This window comes from Sphaeramia orbicularis, chromosome 17 (assembly GCF_902148855.1).
Source record: "Sphaeramia orbicularis chromosome 17, fSphaOr1.1, whole genome shotgun sequence".
NCBI lineage: Eukaryota > Metazoa > Chordata > Actinopteri > Kurtiformes > Apogonidae > Sphaeramia > Sphaeramia orbicularis.
Genome location: NC_043973.1, coordinates 21010629 through 21031493, shown reverse-complemented (window position 1 = coordinate 21031493; position 20865 = coordinate 21010629). Strand labels below are relative to the sequence as shown.

The window sequence follows — 20865 nt, the reverse complement described above, 5'->3', positions numbered from 1 at the left end:
GGACGAACCCATTAAATTTTGGGCCAAGTAGGCCAAAGTTCAAGGTCACAGCAAGGCCACAAAATCTCAATTTTTCCTATCTCTCATCATTGAGCAATTTTCGAAAATTCATAAAAAATTCAAAATTACTCCGATTAGCCTCCAATTTGATCCACCTCTAGCTTATAACAATATCTTGTATCTGGCACAAAATTGTCCACATCCACTGTGGAATGTGGACTCTGTGGACATTTCAATTTAACACTGAAAATCCCATTTACAACACATTTTTCATTATAACTCAACAAATATTGATTGGAATTTAATATAATTTGACATACACATGACTGGTGCCAAGCTTCAACTTTTTCTGCTGTATGGAACAACCTTGAAACTGTTTAATTTAAAAAGAAATAGTCGATCCACACATGCACACCGTTTGTGGTGCTTGGCGGAGGTTTGCATTCTCTGAACACTTGTTTATTTTGTTCTTTGTTCATTTGAGTTCTTCATTGCATTCTGTCTCTGCAGAGTTCCCACCTGGCGCTCATCGACACCCTGATGATGGCGTACACCGTGGAGATGGTGAGCGTAGAACGGGTCATGTCCTGCATCAACAGGTACTCGTCTGCTGAACCTTCGCACAGTGACGGTCACATTCAGGAGCTGCCATATGACACCGAAGATGCAATCACAACCTGGATCAACAAGGTAAGAACACACACACACACACACACACACACATACATACACACAGTCACGTTTGTGTACACACAAAACCACAAGGACACATGGTTTCTCATTACAGACGATAAAAACTACACATCCTCAGGCTTTTTACAATGGACACTTCTCATTCAACACACAGTTCTTTGTTTTACTGCGGATATAGAAAACACGAGAGGTGGTGGAAAGTATGTCAGCTCCCAAATCTGGTGGTCACAATCTGACTTTATGGCCAGAGAACTCGCAAAAGAAATGACTCCAACTACATTTAATTATGTCACCCAGATTACCAAGAGTTAACTGACTAACGTTAATGTCCTCTGGCCTTCTAAATCAGGATTTGAAGAGTAAAGTCAGACTTGGAATGAACTGTAAGCCTCAGAAATGCAGTTAAATCTATGTGATTGCTTCAGTTTATCATCTTACTGATGGCAGACACTTTAAAGCTGTAGTTCTTTGTCATTTTTAGTATCTTTGGGCTAAAATTCCATAAATACCTTTCAGCATATTATACTTAAAATAAGCCCTCTGTATATACTGTTGAAAATCTACCCCATAACCCTCAGATTTTGTCTAAATACAGGTATTTTCAGGCAAGCAGGGGGGTAAATAAGTGATTGACACCTGTAATTACCAATAGAGAGTCAGAGTCCAGCCCCTTCTGGTGTTTCCAATTGAACCTAACTTTTGGAAAAAATGTGAATGGTAGTCAATGGTGAGATTCATTTTTAAATCCTTGCTGAATTGTGATTGAATTTTGGCAACATTTACACATGATATTTGTTTCTAAACTTTTACGAACCAAGAAAAGTTGTGGTTCATGAGAAAGATAGAAAAAAACATAGATTTGTATTAAACAACTCAATGGACTGCATCTCTTTTTGCAGCTGATACATGTCACCAACACCAAAATGACCACTACGTCGAAATAATTTATCTCAGTCTTTAAAAATGGGATGAAAAAGTAGTAAAAGAAAACAAAAAACGGGGAAACAGTTGAAGCTGCAGAGACATCCTCAGTGAATCTGAAAAGAGAAAGTTATGATGAAGTCACATGTGAGTGTGTATTTTATTTTTATGTATTTTAACAGTCTAATACTCAAATGGTTTTACCACAAACTGCAGGTTTCTTGACTTGCAAAATAACATTTTAAACTGACTAACAACAGATGTGTAAATGATGGGATAATACAAACAGACTTAAAAATGTCCTTGTCTCTCTCCATTGACTACAAGACAGTTTTTTCCTGTTAGGTCCTATGGGGGAAAACTGAAGTCACTTTTTTTTTTTTTAAACTTTATTTATAAATTTTAGTGTTTTACAGATCACACAGTAAGACAAAAATCCAAATGAGCTAACATTAAAAAAAAACCTGACACAAGGTTTATACAAAGTACTTATAGAGCCTAAAGATAAACATGAACACAAATAAACTTAAAAAAACATAACAAAAAAAATCATAAAACTTAATCACACCAAGTAAAATACACACAAATATAAACAATGAGGCTCTTAGTGTCACAGTTAAATGTCTGCCAAAACATGCCAATCACAAAAGAGAATGGTGTGAAGTCGCTCTTTACCGCTGATCAGATTCTGTCAGTTACAATCGGCTCAAATTTCAACGTGGAGTGAAAAAAAAGTGGCACTGCACACCCTCAGGTCATATATCTTTATGATTCGTCTGTTGATTTGGGCCGAGCGGAAAGTGCTGCAGGAAGAAAATGCGTATCTCCAAATTATGGTTACTGCTTTTTTGTGTTTGTTTTTTAACTCCTGCAGCTTTAAGTTATTTCACTGACCTTTTCTGAGATATTTTTTCCAAAACTTTGACAGAATTTGTGGTCTCAGCGATACAGAAAACAAACTGCATTCACTAAAGAATGACAACATATCATGTACTTTTTGAGGGAAGAAATTCCGATCTTGTAATTATGAGAACAGTTATGCCTAGTAATCAATCATCATCACATATCATGGAATGTTTTGAAAATTCCAATAAAATGAGGTGTGTCTTATTTGTCCAGTGTTGGAGTTGGAGTTGCTGCGTCTGATGCTGATATGAGAAGCACTAAAATCCAACAAAAAAAAGATATATGCTTCTACAACAATGTTAACCGAATAATGTTTTTAACTTCATAGCACACGCTACAGGCTGGCATGTACTAATCAGTTCATCATACTGTTCTCATGATCATTCTCTGTACTCACTGAAGAAGCTTGTGCCTCCTGCTCATGTTTGCAAGCCAAAGGCAAGAAGATGAATGCACAAGATTAATTTACTCTCAGATGCATAAAAAACACAAGGATGATTGTCTCCGAGTAGCCTTTAGACATAGCACGCTATTGCTGAGATCGGCCAACGCGACCTTTTTCAGGCGAATGTGTTACATCACTGTTTATACTCTATGGACACTTTGAAAACAGAGGAGCAATAATCGTAAAAGTTGTTTTTAAGACTGAAAAATACTGTCATTACAGTGAGCTTTGAAGTTATTTGTAGCTGGAAGTCAGGTGACCGTAGTATATTGAATTTCAGCAACATTTAGCATCAGTGACTAGGCGGTGTTGGTGAAATGTTTATCTTTTTTGATGTGTGGAGCCTCTTGTTCCCATGTTTGTGTTTCAGCTCTGTCCGACACAATCCCGCCATTCAGTCTGATGGTGTGCACCAAATATTTGTGTGAAATCAGACTCCTCTCGCTCTCTATCTCCTTCAGGTGAACGAACACCTGAGGGATATCCTTGTGGAGGAGCAGAAGCTGAGAGAGGCTTCCTTTCAGGAGTCCAACACCACGACACAAAAGGTAATCGCACATAAATACCCACAAATATTCTCAGTCAGTCCCTTAAGCAGTAAAATGTATGGATTTTTTTAGATTGTTTGCTTTTAAGTTAAGGTGCATTCACTGTCTAGTATACTTTTTCTTTGCCTGCTACCTGTAATATTTATCAGATATTTTCCTTAGAGGCCTGAGGAAATGACTGCATGTACAAAAGCCACACACACACACACACACACACACATATGCCATACTGTACACAGAGCTCCTCTACAAATCAGAGGAACAGATGAGCTCAGTCTCGAAGCCAGCTGCAGTGAGATGTTGGCAAGAGTCACAACGCCGCTGTTGGACGAGCTAAAGAAATGTGTAGAGCGGAGGCAGAGAGAAAGGAGGACGGACAGAGAGGGAGGAGAAAAGAGAGGAGGGATAATGGGAGAGAAATGACACTAATGCGGGAGACATGGAGAGCGACTCGTAGGAACTTTGTCAGCTGTAGCGAGAGTCGGTGACAGACACAGAGACAGTGTTGTCATTCACCCAGTTATGTAAGGTCCATGTGACACAGCGGGTCGGTCCACTGGGACAGACACAGCAGTCAGCCACTGTCCTCTTCCACTCATTTAACCATAAAGGTACAGTGGCTCTATGAGGCCACGACCCCTGACAGTGATAAGAGGATACAAGTAAAAAGAATAGAAGAAGAAATGCTTTGTCACTGCAGCTACAGTCTAAATGTGAACAGCTGACTGCAGCGGTATCAGATATACAATATTTACCATATTTGTCTTTTATTTTAGCTTTCTGCAGGATTTATCTTAGCATTAAAAAAAGTAGGTGCAGCTTCCATTTTGGGTGACACTTGACCCAAATTAATGTAAAAGTAGGTGCAAAGCATCAACACTGTAATTATAATAGCATTTCCTTGACCTAATGGTTGCAGTTGGATTAATTTAGGACAGGGGTGTCAAACTCATTTTAGTTCAGGGGCCACATACAGCCTAATATGATATAAAGTGGGCCGGACCAGTAAAATAATATAAATAATAGGATAAGAGCTTATAAATAATATCAACTCCAAAGTTTTCTCTATGTTTTTGAGTGAAAAAAGTAAAATTCTGTAATCAAAATGTTTACATCTACGAACTGTACTTGAACATAACATGAACAAATATGAACAACCTGAAAATTCTGAAGTAAAATAAGTGCAATTTTAACAATATTACACCTTAGTTTATCATTTATACATGTACATCATAACTTACAGATCACATTGGATTTACAAATACACCAAATATTTAGTAACAGGCAGAATACTGGTAAAATTCCACATACTTCTCTCAAGACATTCCAGGTTCACATTGTTTCTAAAAGGCTAGTCTATAAATGTAAACATTTTTGTGTAATTTGACTTTTTTTTTACACTAAAACAAAGAGGAAAATTTGCGGTTTTCATTAGTTATAGGTTATTATGATAGTATTTTACTGGTCTGACCCACTTTAGATTCAATCGACCTAAAATTATTTTAACATCCAAATTGTTAATATCTTCAGTGTAATTTTTGCATTTCACAAATTCATCCCAGAGGCCAGGTTGGACCCTTTGGCAGGCCGGTTTTGGCCCCTGAGCCGCATGTTTGACACCTGTGATTTAGGAAGACTTTTGGCTTTTGGGGTGTTTATTTATGATGTTTTTAACTTTTTCCAAACTTTTGTAAACATATGTGGTAATAATCAAACTGAAGGTATATGGCTTATTTTTCTATTCAAAAAGTAAAATGTTTACCCTGTGTGTCCAAGTCCTCCACACATTGGAAAACAGTCCCAGAGGGAGACCCTGTTTCTGTGTAATGTACAGGTAATATGAGAAAAGTACAACAGTTCACTTAGATGTTCAGGGTTTTCCTAGGTTTGTGGAAGTGGCTTTTCTTGTCATTGTTTTTTGATGAAACTATGCATTTTTGCATAATTTTGAGCCTGTATTATTATACAATAGTTACATGTTGGTAAAAAAAATAAACTAATCAGATGAAGTCAATTCCAATTCCCTGATAATAGATGATCATAAATTTCAGAAAGTTTATTTATAGAAATAAGCCATGTATTCTGGCTAATATGGTATCTTTTCTCTCCAGAGCAGTAGTTTATTTTCCATTTCTTTGGCTTATAGTACCTCTCAATTTTTTTTTAATGCTTACTCTTTTATTTTTGTAAGACTTGTAAAAGTTCCTATGATTTATATGCAAAAAAAATAGGTGATTTAACAATGTGAAAATGTATTTTTACCAAACAAGTATACAATATGTACAAGAATCTTAATATTCCTGAAACTCACTGTCAGCAATATGGATGAAATAAATATAGCTATGTCACATTCCACCTCACAAGTTTCTGTTAACAGAAGATGTGGAGAACATATTAATTTATATACATGTAGATTAAATACAGTGTAGACCATGATTAAATGCATTTCTGAATGAAAAACAGTGACAGACAGTTTGATGGTTCAGCATTCATATGAGTCAGTGTATAAGACATTGGCTACCATTATAAAAACTTCAGCATTCAACTTCACCTGCAACAAGATGATGCCCTGAAATCAGGGCCAGATTAACACTTCATTGTACCCTGGGCAACAATATTCAAGGGCCCCATCATCACAACCCCAGGATCCCTATAATCTGGCAAAATACAGAATAAATTCCAGGAATATGTGTAAATATACCCCATACTTCAATATCTAACTATCATCAAAGGCATTTTGATGTACAAATGTGTAAATGCTCGTAGAACTACAAGTGCACCACTATAGCTCTTGTCAAGGCCACTCACTTGCATATGATGATATGAAAACAAAACACATTAGCATCAGTATAATCTAAAATTGATCCACTACATTCGAAAGAGAGGGAAATGTCCTCCATTTTCACAAAAAATAAATAAGAAACCATTTCCAAAGTATCCAGTATTTATTTAAGAACACTTTTTGCCAACACAAATGTATTGAATCGTCAGAAAAAGCCCACAGACAAAACACAAACATAATCTGATAGAATCAGATATGAATTTTAAATAGAAATCCCCTTGTCACCTCAAAATTCAACAAGAAAGTTAAAGTAAGTGCAATGTAAATGTCAGGGTAGAGACTGCGATCTGGTAGGATCGGCGATTCTACCAGTAGAGACTCCGATCGTAGTCTCTACCAGTAGAAACTCCGATCAGAGTCTCTACTGGTAGAAACTCCGATCCTGCCAGTAGAAGGGTTAGGGTTAGGGTTAGGGTTAGGGTTCGGATTGGAGTTTCTACCGGTAGAGACTCTGATCCTACCAGATCGCAGTCTCTACCCTGACATAAACATCTTGAAATCTGCTTTCTGTCAACAATGACATATCTCAACATCTTCATGGAGCCACCACAAGGAAAAAAATTAATTTAATGCAGTATAATCTGCTAAAATAAACATTTTGGTCTCAGTTTAACTTTTAAACAGAAAACACATCACAATTCAAGGCATGTCAAGGCAAGGGTTAAATATTTTAATACTAAATACTACATATACTAAATACTATAAACATCTGGAAAACCGTCAATTTCTCTCAAAGAAATACTTATCTGACCAATACAAAATTTGTATTCTAAATGATGGGGAAGTGCATGTTTAAGTATGTTCTTTAAATTTTCAGCTTTTTTAATGTCCCTCTCCTTTTTTAATTTTCGTTTGGCGCTCCCACTTAGCTGCTTCTCCATGTTTGCAATGTTTTGATTCGCATACGTAGCGTATGTTGCGTAGTCCTTGACATCTCACATCCCGCTCAGTGCACGCATGTTGATTTGCGTCATCGCTGATTCGCTTTTTGGACTGACCAATGAAGAGAGGGTCTCAGCTCACGGTCACAGCCGGCAGGAGCAGGGTTTCTGTGCAGTGCAATGGCTCAGGGCAGCGGACAGTTTCATTTATAAGCAAAAGATAACCAGATATTTTCGTTATGCCCGAGCTACCCAGGGCCCTTCAGAGGTCGCGGGCCCCTGGGCAATTGCCCAGTTGCCCATATGGTTAATTCGGGCTTGCCTGAAATATATGTCCAAACTCTGTAAGGGTTATTTAGAGATAAATCTGACAGCTGGACTGATCTGGTCAGTCACCTGACCTAAACCATATTGAACTGGTCTGGGATGAACCAGATCACAGTCAGAAAGAAAAATGTAAGTAGAAAAAACTCATTCAGGAAGTTTTACAAGAGGCGTAGTGAACACTAGGTGTTTCGTAACTTTTGACATGCACAGGTAGATGCTGTGAAAACCATGTAATTGTGGTCAGTTATGACAATTCATTTTAATTTATTTCTTGACACTATCAGAATAAAAAAATATGGATCCTATGTTCATACATCTCTTCTTACATGACATCTTTCCAGTCATTTGTGCTTATTGTAATAAGGAACGTGACTCACCAGTGAATACGTTTCAGGCCTTTGCTATATTTAACCAGTGTAAATCTGTTGGTTATGACTCAACTGTGAAAATTCCCACAGAATGCAATAATTGTAAGTGTCTGGTACAGTAGTTTATTCTTCTCATATGACAGCGGTCACTAAAGAGTGGACCAGAAGCTGAACCGGATTGTCACCTGCAGTCAAAAAACACACAGATGCAATCATTGTTTACGTACAACAGTCTGTCAAATGGCTGGTGTCATGTGACAAGTGTGTTTTCCTCATATGAGGCTAAACTAACTGTCTGTTCAAAGAGCTGCAGGACATCATGAGTGGCTAAATCAATTTAGGAGGACCTTTTATCTGTGTTGGGAGTTTCTTAGTGAATTTTATCCTGGTCTTTGTCTGTGTTTGTGTGTCTCAGTACAGTGAAAGAGATCACTGCCTATCGCGATCGCTCTGTAAGATGATACGACTCATGGGGGATGTGGCCGGTCCCACAGTGACTCCCGTACACACACTCTTTTCACTATTTTTTCAAACAAAACAAGGCTGGTTACAAACTTGGAAGGAAACACTGGTTTAAAGGGCGTGAAGGCTACGCTGAACACCGCCACTTACTTTCCTACATCATCCTCCATCCCTGAATTATCAACTTCAACAGACGTCTATTCACGAACCAGGACATACTCAAAGAGATGATTTTGCTCACATACACACACACACACACACACACACACACAGGCACACACACACACACACGCACATACACACATGCCTGTGCACATGAATAAACACTACTATTAGAGCACAAGATGCTTCTCAGTAAGTCTCATCTATTCTAAGATGGTGTGAAAACTCTTTAACTGTGGTCTTATGACTAAGTGCAAGGCATTTTTGTGTGTGTGGATACAGCTTGAATGTTTGAGATTAGGATAGGTGCTTACACATATGACTGAGTGAGAAGAAAAATGAAGAAGAAGAAGAAGAATCTTTATTATTAGACGGTATTTATATATATATATATATATATATATATATATATATGTGTGTGTGTGTGTGTGTGTGTGTGTGTGGACATGCAGCACTCTGTCCAGCTAGTTACCTATCACTATAAATGTGTTTGTTGTAGTTGATTGCTCACTAATAATGTTTTAAGTTAGATGTTGTCAAAGTCCTTTCACAGATTAAAATAAATGTGGTGCTTTGATCTAATTTTAAATTGGTCCAGATATAAGAACTGGAAATTTTCATACTTCACCCTCAGCAGATACTCTAGTTTCCAGCAGCCTTGTAAACATGACTAAACAGCAGAGAACCAGAGAGAATTTTAATTGAGACATTTGCTTAAGCCCTGTTTGCACCGGACTAGGTCGTCTGTGATCTTAAGCCTGCGTGAATCTGTCATGTCTATCATTTGTAAAATAATAATTCCACTGCAATGACCCACCTTATTTCGCCAAGCACAGAAGTCTGGTGATAACCTTAGTCCTACATAAATCAGCATCTCTGTGATTTGATCTGATTTGGAACAGTTTTTGTTTCCTTCCTGCATTTTTTTTTAGCTCATTTCTGGGTCAAACTAAGGAGGCTGAGCTGGTGATGATACATGAAAGTATTAAAACTGTTTTGGGTGGAAATTCTGGAGGAACATTTTTCTGTCTGTCAGTGGTTATCTGTAAGAGCTGAACCTTCCATTCACATTAGTATCAGGCAATGATGTCCGTAAATTTGAGGAAAAAAAACAGACTCAGCTCATAGTGTGTGAATACAGTGTATAAAACACAGATGTGGGGGTTAACTTCCAAATCATGAGAGGTGTTCAGGTTATACTAGTCCTGTGCAAAAAGGGTTTTAATAGGACATTCCTTGCGTAAATCTGAATACTTGTTAAAATAATTTATTTTATAGATCCTGTTGATACATACAGTATATTATAAATATGCTGCCTTTGGTATTTAAGAAATTAACTCAGTGAATTCCAGTGCATTCATACACAGGCCAATGATTAAAGGATTACATGACAGAAGTTAACTTGTTTAGTCATTTTTTGCTCATTTCTAGGCTGTGTTTTGGCAAAACTTTTTTTTTTATTTGTAATTAGTTCAGTGATGATCACATACTTAAATGAAGGAATCTTTTCCATATATTTATGTCTGCACATCCTGTACAAAGAGAAGACATTGTTAGATTTGTTCCAGTGTTTAGAGAGGGTTTTTCCTCCCAGTTGAAGTTGGAAAAGTATTGTACCCACTGCTGGCCTAACGCCTGTTCCACTCTCTCCTGTTGTTCAATCATCATCCACCAACAAGTCTCCTAGCAAATGGTACTGGAGATTAGTACCTGTAAGTCCATCCATTCTTTAAAAACCCTTCACCATCCACCAGTTCCTACCTTACATCTAATACCAAACCTGTTAATACACCACCTCACACTGTTCACTTCAGTTTGCAGCTTTTTTCTTATTGCATGCCCCTTCCACCCCACCCTAACCATCATCCCCACTTCCCCACTTCCCCACTTCCCCACTCCCGAAGTTTAAGAATCTACCTGATAAAGCAAGCTCAGTAAAATAGCATGAAGGAGTTTTTTTTCTGTAAGATATTCCACTGAAAAACCTATCCCTTCATATTCCCACCATCTCTTATGTCTGTCTTTTTGTTGCGAGCAGTGACAAGTTTATCTCTCTGTATTTGCGAGTCTCTCTGTATTTGAGTGTAAATTGCCAGCTGTGACAGACTCAGAGGAATAAAGGATGTCATATGTTGCTGTTTTATTAAAAAGCAAATGAAAAAAGGACCAGACCTTGTCCCTCAGACCCTAGTGTCAGCGTGGCCTGCTTTGCTCACATCTGTTGTATAATGAAGTCGTACTCAGAAACACACTTCTGTGTACTTACGGGCAAAGTGGGAGGAATAATACCCTGAAGACATATGACAAAAGATGTCCTTACACAACTGATTATTAAAGTTTAAATCACATGCATTGTCTGCTGCAGCACCACAGTGGGGGTTTGGACTGCTTAGTAACAGTGAACTGTACAGTGTAGATGTACAAAGCAGCCATTTGGTGTCATGCAGATTCTACGCATCAAAAGCGATCAAAGAATGAAGTAATGAAGTGCTATGATATTATCTTTTTAATTCTGTATAAGATTATTCCAAATTTGCCGATGTCTAATTTCTTGCATGATTAATTTAATCTGCATTTTTTTTTAGTTGAGCCTGAAGCCTACCTCATACCTGATCTTTAAATGATCACTTGAGTATTTAACAGTTTATCTGTCTATGGATGTGATAAGTTGTGTGTTTGCACCGGTGCATGCAGGTAAAAGTGTGTCTGCAGTCGTCTGCAGTCAAGTGTACACCCTGATGAAACAGGGAAGTGATGTCTTTGTGCCGTTGCCATGGTTTCAGGCTCGCTACAGGAAAGAGCATGCCCAGCAGAGGAACGCTCCATCTCTCCCCCTGGTGGAGAATCTGCTGAAGGACAACACAGATGGCTGCGCCTTGACCGCTCTGCTGCACTTCTACTGCCCACAGGCCGTCAGACTGGAAGGTGGGCTCGGTCTCTGTGTCTGTAACCACACCCACTCATGCTCATTATACATATCCCTCTTTATGTAAAAGTTGAACAAGGTTACAGTCTGTGTTTTTATATACATAGAAACAAGAAATAATAGCGTTTAAATGGCTAACCACAGTCATTTTCAGGCTCGACTGGGTGGACAAAGGATGCTTTTTCTGTCTGTTCTGCTCCAACAACCATACACTCAAAGAGGTTATTTGTAATTATTATGACCCTGTTTTCCTGGGCTCTTTGAAATATTCATGTAAAAATGAACTTGAGTTCTGTGACATTAAAGAAAAGAACAGCCTCTAGCAGCAGCTCGTGTAGTGTATATGCTGAAGGATTAATGGGCTAAATTATCAGTCTAATCTTAGAAACCATGCAATAACAGGATTAAGAACCTTGTTAAAACTGTAAGTACATGAGTAGGTTGAGTGACCCAAGAAAGGATTCAGGAAAGACAAAGAGAAACACAGACTCGTTTCCTCTCAGCTCTCTTGCGCCCTCATTTCTAAAAATGCCTAGGGTTGTGATTGGTCATGAGGGGGATGTGACGGAGGGCGGTTGCTGCTATTTCAAAGATAAACAACACTCACAGCTGAGCTCTAAGGCTACCGGGATAGATTGTAGTACAGAGGAGCTCGTACACATGTGGACCAGATGTGAAAGTGAGCTTCACTTCATGTAGGTCATCTTGCTGGCTGCTTGATATACTGTAAGAATGTTAAAGTAGCACAGTTCAGTTCAGAATGACATCAGCCAAAGGAAATCAGCTGCATAATGATTCGCTGCCATCAGACTTCCCACATAAGCACAAGCACTCCTCACTGTAACATCAGAGGAGAAATATTTTGATGATTCATCTAGAAGGAGTTGGAGACGGTTTGAAAACTTGTGTCATATAGTGATTCAAATGTGCTGTTGGAAAAAGCTCGGCCATTTTCTCCTCGTCCATTCTGTTTTAAACATAAACTGTGGCTTATCTTTTCCCTGTCTTCCTGTCTGGTGTTGTTATCACTCCTCCCCTGTGTGCATGTGTTTGTATGTATGTGACCCCTCCCCTGCTGGAGCAGATATCTGCCTCAAGGAGACCATGTCCCTGGCTGACAGTCTGTACAACCTCCAGTTGGTGCAGGAGTTCTGCAGGAACAACCTCAACCACTGCTGCCACTTCAGCCTGGAGGACTTGATCTACGCCCATGCATCTGTAAAGGTAGGGAATGCGCTTTTCAGATCCTCAAACATATAAATGGATGTGAAAGACTTGGGCAAACATTGTTTTTATGATGTGGATTCAACTTAAGAAAGGGAGAAAATAAAGAGTGTCATGGAAACAAGGAAAGCAAGGGCGGGAAATTACAAATTGGCAAAAATGAGTCATACAGGGAGAGTTTATGAATGTGTGTGTGGTAGGCCTGGCTCTCACAGTGGCTGTTATTGTGACTGTGTGCATGCATCAGCAGGGACATAAAGATCATTTTGGCTTCAGTGCTACAGTTAGCATTGCTTTGCTGCCACATTGAATGACTATGACAATTACTGTGTGTGCTGGTGCTTTTCTTGTCGAGACGCTGCAGGCCAAACATCCCCTCTGTCAGAGAGAGGACAGATTCACAGTCCTGACCCGTCTCTGCCTAACCCCTCTTGTTCTCTAGCTGCATTTCTCTCCTGTTCTGTCAGATACAGAAATCTGTGAACTTTAGATATAGCACAAAAGTGAATTCACTCAGTCCTCAGGCTAAGATGTTCCCATTTTACACATATTTGTTTCTCATTGATAAAAGCTGTACTGTGTAGCCTTAAGAGGATTTCTGTGCCATTCACATATGAGAAGCAGTGTGGGTAAATAGTATGCGGGGAGCGTGGGTCGAAACATTCGGATTCAAGTCACGGTCCAAACTGACTGGGACTTTCCCGTCTTCAAAACAACACAAGAGACACTTTTCACACTTCTACTCTGTCCTCTGTATTTTGGTCTCACTACTCAGTGCATAGTGTGTATGCAGTGACTAAACAATCCAGCAGTCGTACAAACACACAAAAACTGGTAGAAAATAGTGTTGAAGGTTGTCTGAAAACTCTGGCACACTGCCCATTCCCCACAGTCACTGCCTATTGAATTTTGAACAGTCTCTGTATCCATTCATTTGATGAATCACATGAAAAGATATTCTGTTCCTGCCATTGAAGAATTTATTTACAGTTAAGATCCACCCTTTGGAAAACTTAAACTATACAGATACTACTTTTTATGTGTTCTGTCCTTTGTGTCCTTGTTAGAGAGGGAAAAAAACGGCCTGTGTGTGATGACAGAAAGGTTTTGTGCACAGAAAATTATGTGTATGGGTCTCCGGAGCCTTTCTGTTTATTACAGCAGTGCACTTATCATTAATCTGAGTTAGACTCTCGCTGCTTCATGTGTATGTGACATATTTAAACTAAACTCCAGATGGTGTTTTTGGCACATTGGAAGAGCCCTATGGATCTAACACTAAACAATTCAGACAATGAAACATGTACAGACATCCATGCAAACACTTAGAGCTACTCACACCTGAGCCAGTTACCTAGCAACAGTTGGCAGGCCGTGACCTCGGTGATCTGTAAAGGCTGTATAATATTGTGATTGTGACTCATCTTGCATCCTTACAAAGACAGAAGGTGTGTGACTGACTTTAAGCCATGAAGACCCAGTGCTACATTTGTGTCAGTTCCCAAATGAATTTTTCTCTATATTTAACCTTTCTTAAGTGATTTATCACCATTTATTACAATATTATCTTCTGTTTTTTGCATTTTTTCAGTAAAATCATGTATTTTCCTATATTTGATTCACTGATCATGTGGCTGTTCATAAAAGCTCAAATTACAGTTGAGGGTTGTTATATCAGAAACAGAGAAAAAACTGAAGAAACTGTTACTTTTTCAACAAAATATACCATTAACTAACCATAAACCCAGTGTCTCCATCCACTGTCGTTGATCCAACTCCATGGGATTTACTGCTGAATCATTGTTGTAGAAGATGACAGTGTTTCCACATTCACTATGGAGCCTCTGAACGTCCAGATGGGTCATATCTGATGACTGTGAAAAGATGACAAACTGTATTTTACACCAATTATTTACATGGATTGATAGGATTAGTGGATTAACAGGTATTGAACAGTTTAGATCAGTAGATGGTTTAGGTCACCAGTGGCTGTTTGGGTCTTTATGGGTTAAAAATGACCTACACAGTGTAAATAACTGCAGTATTAACAATAAATGTGTGTGTTTGTGTTTTTCAGAGCAACTACCTGGTGTTTATGGCCGAGCTTTTCTGGTGGTTTGAAGTGGTTAAACCGTCGTTTGTACAGCCAAGAGTTTTTGACCCGAATGGTACAGTATATCTTTATAAAAATATAAAGCTCCAACTGAGGATCATTTTTCTGTTGGTTAAGGTGCCTGTTATTTTAGTGATTGATTAGGTCTATTAGGTTTATTTGTCTGTTGTGATTTCTTTGATTCTGAAATAAAATATAGATTGTTCTTTTATTCTGATTATTCCAGTTTTAACACTTATTCAGCCTTAAAACTAAACAAATTTAGATTGTAATTAGATCTGAAAAAAAAAGACTATTGTCTACCTCTTACAGTTTATTAAATTGATGTAATTGACATTGAATTAATTATTTTGTAAAGAGTGATGAACATGTAATAATGAACTCAAAGTGTGATATACTTCTTGTGTCTCTCTGCAGCCTGTGAACCTGTACCCTGTAGAAATATGGCTCCCGTGTCCAGTCCACTTAAACAGAGCTATGCAGAAAGACCTGACAGTCCTGAGACAGACATTACTGCTGAGGGTAAATATCAGCAATCAATAGAGAATTATTTCTGATCTATTTTATGAGTAATATAATGTACTTTTAATTTACTACCATTTTAAGTTGTCTGTTTATATACTCTTAATTACGCACTCACAAATATATGCAAAACAAGTGGTGCCAGGCACAACAAACCCCGCCCCTCGAATGTATTGTAGCTTATTTTGGCATTGATCCAGCTGATGTCATCATGTATATGCATATCTGTTGTCTCTATATATGTGCCAAGTTTGAAGTAAATTGAAACAAAATTGATGTTTTTATAGATGTGAAATTTCACCCATGGAGAAAAAGAAAAAGATTTGAAAATTCATCAAAAATTTAAACGTTGACCTACTTTTCCCAAAATGCAATGACATCCATTCTGGGTCACTAGTAATCTATATACCCTATTTAGTATGAATTCAACCAATAATTTTGCTGATATAGGTATTTAAAATTTCACCCATTATAAGTAAATGGGGAAGAAAAAGATTTGAAAAATTCATAAAAAATTTGAACTTTGACCAACTTTTCCCAAAATGTAATCAGATCTATTCTGGGTCACTGGCAATCTATAAACCCACTCTGATATGAATTCAACCAATTGTTTTGCTGCTACAGTGTTAACAAACAAACAAACTGAACCAAAAAAAATACCCCTTGCCTCCCCTTTGGGGGACAGGGTAAAAATGTGTAAAACCCTGACAATTGAAATTTAGTAACAAAATGATCCTGTATCATGACACATGGTACCAGGCATTATGGCGGCAGAAAATGTCTTAGCAGTGAGGTTGGTTAAAAAAAAAAAAGTATTAAGAATGAACAGTATTGAAGTTTGCGGCACAGCGTAACATACACTTTATAGACAAAACTATTGGGACACTCTGAATTCTGGTGTTTGATTGCTAACAGGTGATAGGGCTACAAAATATTAACGACAAATGCATTAATATATTGTGATAAATTAGTTCGCAATAAATGTTTTTTATGTCGTCTTCAGATTTTTTTTTTCTGATATCATCATCTTCACTTATAAAATGCTTCAGAATTTATTTTTGCATAATTTTACTCCATGTTGCAATGTTTTTAATCATTTTAAATGTTCTGCCTCTGGATTATTGAATTTCTCTGTCATATTCTAACCATTAATCATCATTTTAAACCACACGTAACTGTCTAGATTCTTCAACTCTCACTCAGGAAGAAAAAACAGCTCCAGAGAAATGTTGATTTTGCTTTTATTGTGGTAATAACAACTTACATGAATATTTTTGACATGATATTTCAAATTAACCGATCACTTGGAAAAGGAAGTCCTACAAGCTGTAGGTGTGATGTGTCACAATATTTTGTTGTTTACCAAAGCTATAGAATTTGGATCAGACTACACTGACTGGTCTGTGTGACGACAGCTGAGATACTACACATGAGATTTTAGTCTGTCTGTGAAAGGACAGATGTTTCATACAAAATGAGACTAACATGTGCTTTCTTGTGTCTCCTAAATGAGTGAAAACTTCTGAACGGTTGAATGTACTATGGATGTTTTGACACCAGAGGCCCCCTAGTGGCTGATGTACTCAGTGGTTCTCATGCTGTGACACTGCAATTAAACCTTATTTGTATTACACTCAGGGTTCCCGCAAGGTCTTACAAAGTCTTAAAAGTCTTGAATTTACAAATCTGAATTTAATACCTTAAAAAAGTCTGTAAAAGATATTAAATTTGATATTGTAGGTTTTAAGTTATGTTGACATTAATGTGTTGGCTGTATTGTGTTTAAATGTGTCTGGGAAACGTCCAAGTTGAAAAGAAAGTAACGTTAGTCAACTCAGTTTCATCCGTTCCGACCCAACAGTTTATATTTGAAATTAGGAACCAGTTATCGATAACTTTGCAGCCCCCAGTGAGAAATGACTTGGAACAGTGGGAATCAAAGCCTTGGAGGAAATAAATGCATTTTATTCTAAATTCTAGGGGTCACAAATTTTTGCCAGTATGACCGTGAAATAGGCTCTGAAATGGACTTTAAATTCTGTTCTAAGTAGTCTTAAAAAGGTCTTAAGAATTCTTAAATGTAACTTGTAGAAACCTATAGGAACCCTGACACTAGCATCATGTACACAGAATAATTTATTCAAGAAAAAATATTGACAATAATCTACGGACTGAAGGTTTGGTGTGGAACTGCCAGTTCTTCACACTAGAGCACAAGTGTCAAACATGCAGCCCAGGGGCCAAAGCTGGCCCGCCAAAGGGTCCAATCCGGCCCCTGGGATGAATTTGCGAAATGCAAAAATTACACTGAAGATATTAACAATCAGGTGTGTTAAAATCATTTCAGGTTATTTCTGTCTAAAGTGGATCAGAGCCAGTAAAATGCTATCATAATAATGTATAAATAATGAAAACTGTAAATTTGTCTCTTTGTTTTAGTGTAAAAAATGTAAAATTACACAAAAATATTGACATTTACAGACTAGCCTTTAACAAAAAATGTAAATAATGTGAAATGTCTTTAGAGAAGTATGTGGAATTTTAATAATATTCTCCCTGTTATCTAATGTTTTGTGTATTTGTAGATCCACTGTGATCTCTAAGTCGTGATTCACATGTATAAATGATAAACTAAAGCATAATATAGTTAACATTACACTGATTTTATTAAAGAATTTTCAGCTTGTTCATATTTGTTCATGCTATGTTCAAGTACAATTCATAGATATAAACATTTTCATTACATTTTTTCACTCAAAAGTTCTTATCCTATTATTTATATTATTTTACTGGTTCGGCCCACTTTATATCATATTAGGCTGAATGTGGCCCCTGAACTAACATGAGTTTGACACCCCTGCACTGGAGAATTGACATGACATTTGGTGATTAGTGAATGAAGGGAACTGAAAGTCCTCTGTGTTTGTTACAGGTATAATGAAGAGATCTACCTCCATGTCCTATGTCGATGGATGTGTTGGGACGTGGCCCAAAGAAAAACGGTTTGTACCTGAAATCCACATGTTCAGCTCCATGCAGAGCAGATCCTATTCACTGACCTACTTAGGTGAAGTGTTTTGTTGTTTCTCAGTTGAACTAACCCCAGGTTTCCTTCCTCCTTCCAACTTTAGCTCCACCTCCCGGGGAATCTCCTTTGAGATTCCTCTGGATGGAGACCCGCTTGTGCCGCCTTGTGAAGCTCCCTCGCTTCGTGGCATGACCCGATCGGCCAGCAGTGACGGTCTGGGGTTCAAAGTTCACTATGCATCCCGAGGAGGCATGAAGCGCCACCTGTCCCTGATGCCCGTCACCGTAAATGGTCAGAGCAGACACATTCCAGAAGAGGACGAGGACTTCCCCTCCCATAAACCTCTGGGCCGAAACAACACATTCTCAATCAAGAACCAAAGCAGGTACAGTAGAGTTTATAAAAAAACAACAAAAACACCTGTTCCAAAGAAGTTATGCTTTTCCATTAAATCTAGAAATAAATGCCAATAACACATCTTCTTACTAAGAACATTTAAGACTACAGCAGTTGAAAAAATATCCCCTCATTTGGAGAGTCTCAAAGCAAAGTTATGTGTTAAAATATATTAATGAATAATGAATATGTTCATGGATTGTTTTAACTTTTCCCTATGGAATAGTATGGACTTTTTTGTGCATATGGAGGTGGAGGGTAAATTATTTAATTAGTCTTTAGTTGTAATTGGAAAACAGTAGAAACAGTGCTTTTATTATATCTATACTTGATGCCACAGCAAAAAGACAGTGGCTGACCCTTAGGCTAAATGAGTTTTATTAAGTATGGTATAATTAAGTGATTTATTTGACCTTCCTGACCTTATGTTATGCATACTTTTTACATCAGCTTCTGTTTTTTTTTTTTTTGTTTTTTTTTTTTCACTGCTCGAAATTGCTAAATCCAACATTACAGCCAAGGTTACCCTTTCAGTGTATTTCCTTGATAAACTGCACTGGACGAGGTACCGCATAATAAACCAAGAAAACTGCATCCAAAAAGACACAATAGTGATGTACTGGATACAGAGGTGGAATATAATAGCAGTGTACTTCATAACAACTTTGAGGTATCTTAAGTTTTACCTTATATTTCTACTCCATTACATTTGTCTGCTACAGTTATTGTTTTTATCTCCTTTCTGTCCATCTCCAAATGAGTTGATTTTGAATGTTTAGTTTTGGATTTTAGGATAAAGCCTTCCTTTATAGGATGAGGACATTCTCTTACTTCTTAATCTTATTAACCTTTCCAAAACCCCTCTCAGATCAACAGGAAAATGCCATTCTTACAAAGCCAAAAACTGGCCTGTTTTTCTGAGCTCAAGAAAAATTGACTGATTTTCACAAGACAGCAGCTCTACAAATATATCATTCCTTGAGAATGAGCTGGTTCTATGTCCACTTTTCCTCATTTTGAGAAAACGGAGTTTGAAAATTTCACCTGTCTGATCTCTGATATTTGGAGAGTTATCAGTCATCTTTTTGTGTGGAATAATGTTGATTGTGGAAGGTACCCTAAACATATTGTTAACATTTTCTAAATCTCCATAGGCTTAGAGATATAAGAGGTTAAAAATGGACATAGAACTTTCTGATTCCAAGGTATGGAAGTTGCCCCTGGTCAACATGTTCTATGTCCAACATAGGACCTGGTGCCTTTACAGGTTTCACTTATGATCGAAATCAGGAAGTTCTATGTCCACCAGAATTGTTTTTTAAAAAGTTATGAACAAACTAAGAACGTTTTAGTCAGTAATTACATGTATTTTATACTGATGTCACAAAATGCAACATTAAAAACCATCCTTTGTTTTCCAATCCACATGTATTTAAGGTTGACAACTAAAATGAGCACATCTGTCCCTTTTCATTAAAGGTAGAATGGTGAATAAACGTGATAGGACACCTGGAGTACCTGAGGAAATTGTGTTAACTCAGTTTTCATGGCAAGCAACCATTTTCCAGCCATACTTCAATCCTCAAAGGCAGGAGAATTAGTTGTGGAATGTAGGTAAATGATGTGTAACACCATGAACCACCTTTTTAAGACTGAGGATTGATGAGTATGGAAAATTCTTCGTACGCTCATAGGTAAAAGTCGATGAATGAGCCACATTCTCATTTGAACCTGACACCGGACAACATTGCCCACTCGACCAGAATCTATAACATAAAAAATAAAAATTAGAAAAAAAGTGTATAAAATGTAAAAATTGCATCAAATTAAATATACATTCACAGATAAAACGATTGTATCAAATCAATGACAAATCTGTAAATGAGCCAAATTCTCATTTGAACCTGAGGCCGGGACACTATTGGCCACTTGACCAAAATCTAGTATGAAAGAATGAAAGTATGGAAAATAAAACTTATCCAGAAATGCCAAGTTTTGCGTCAAAATACCTCATACACTCAAATATAAAATGACTATCAAATACACAAGTTTATCAATGAGCCACCTTCTCAGACCTTCTGATTGGGTCCTCTTGGACATA

The 20865-nt window shown here is 37.6% G+C and overlaps 1 protein-coding gene across 4 annotated transcripts in view; it reads left to right on the top strand.

Moving 5' to 3' along the window:
* Positions 1–20865, top strand: part of camsap2b (calmodulin regulated spectrin-associated protein family, member 2b) — a 59355-nt gene that overhangs the window by 22113 nt on the left and 16377 nt on the right. For 2 of the 4 annotated variants that reach the window (XM_030160279.1, XM_030160277.1), the window contains exons 3-11: positions 511–690; positions 3427–3513; positions 10235–10267; positions 11339–11480; positions 12566–12705; positions 14783–14873; positions 15236–15340; positions 18273–18342; positions 18472–18753. In XM_030160279.1, coding sequence (XP_030016139.1) covers positions 511–690; positions 3427–3513; positions 10235–10267; positions 11339–11480; positions 12566–12705; positions 14783–14873; positions 15236–15340; positions 18273–18342; positions 18472–18753 — 1130 coding nt within the window. The remainder of the gene's footprint in view (positions 1–510; positions 691–3426; positions 3514–10234; positions 10268–11338; positions 11481–12565; positions 12706–14782; positions 14874–15235; positions 15341–18272; positions 18343–18471; positions 18754–20865) is intronic. The other 2 variants (XM_030160281.1, XM_030160278.1) reach the window with 1 other exon arrangement.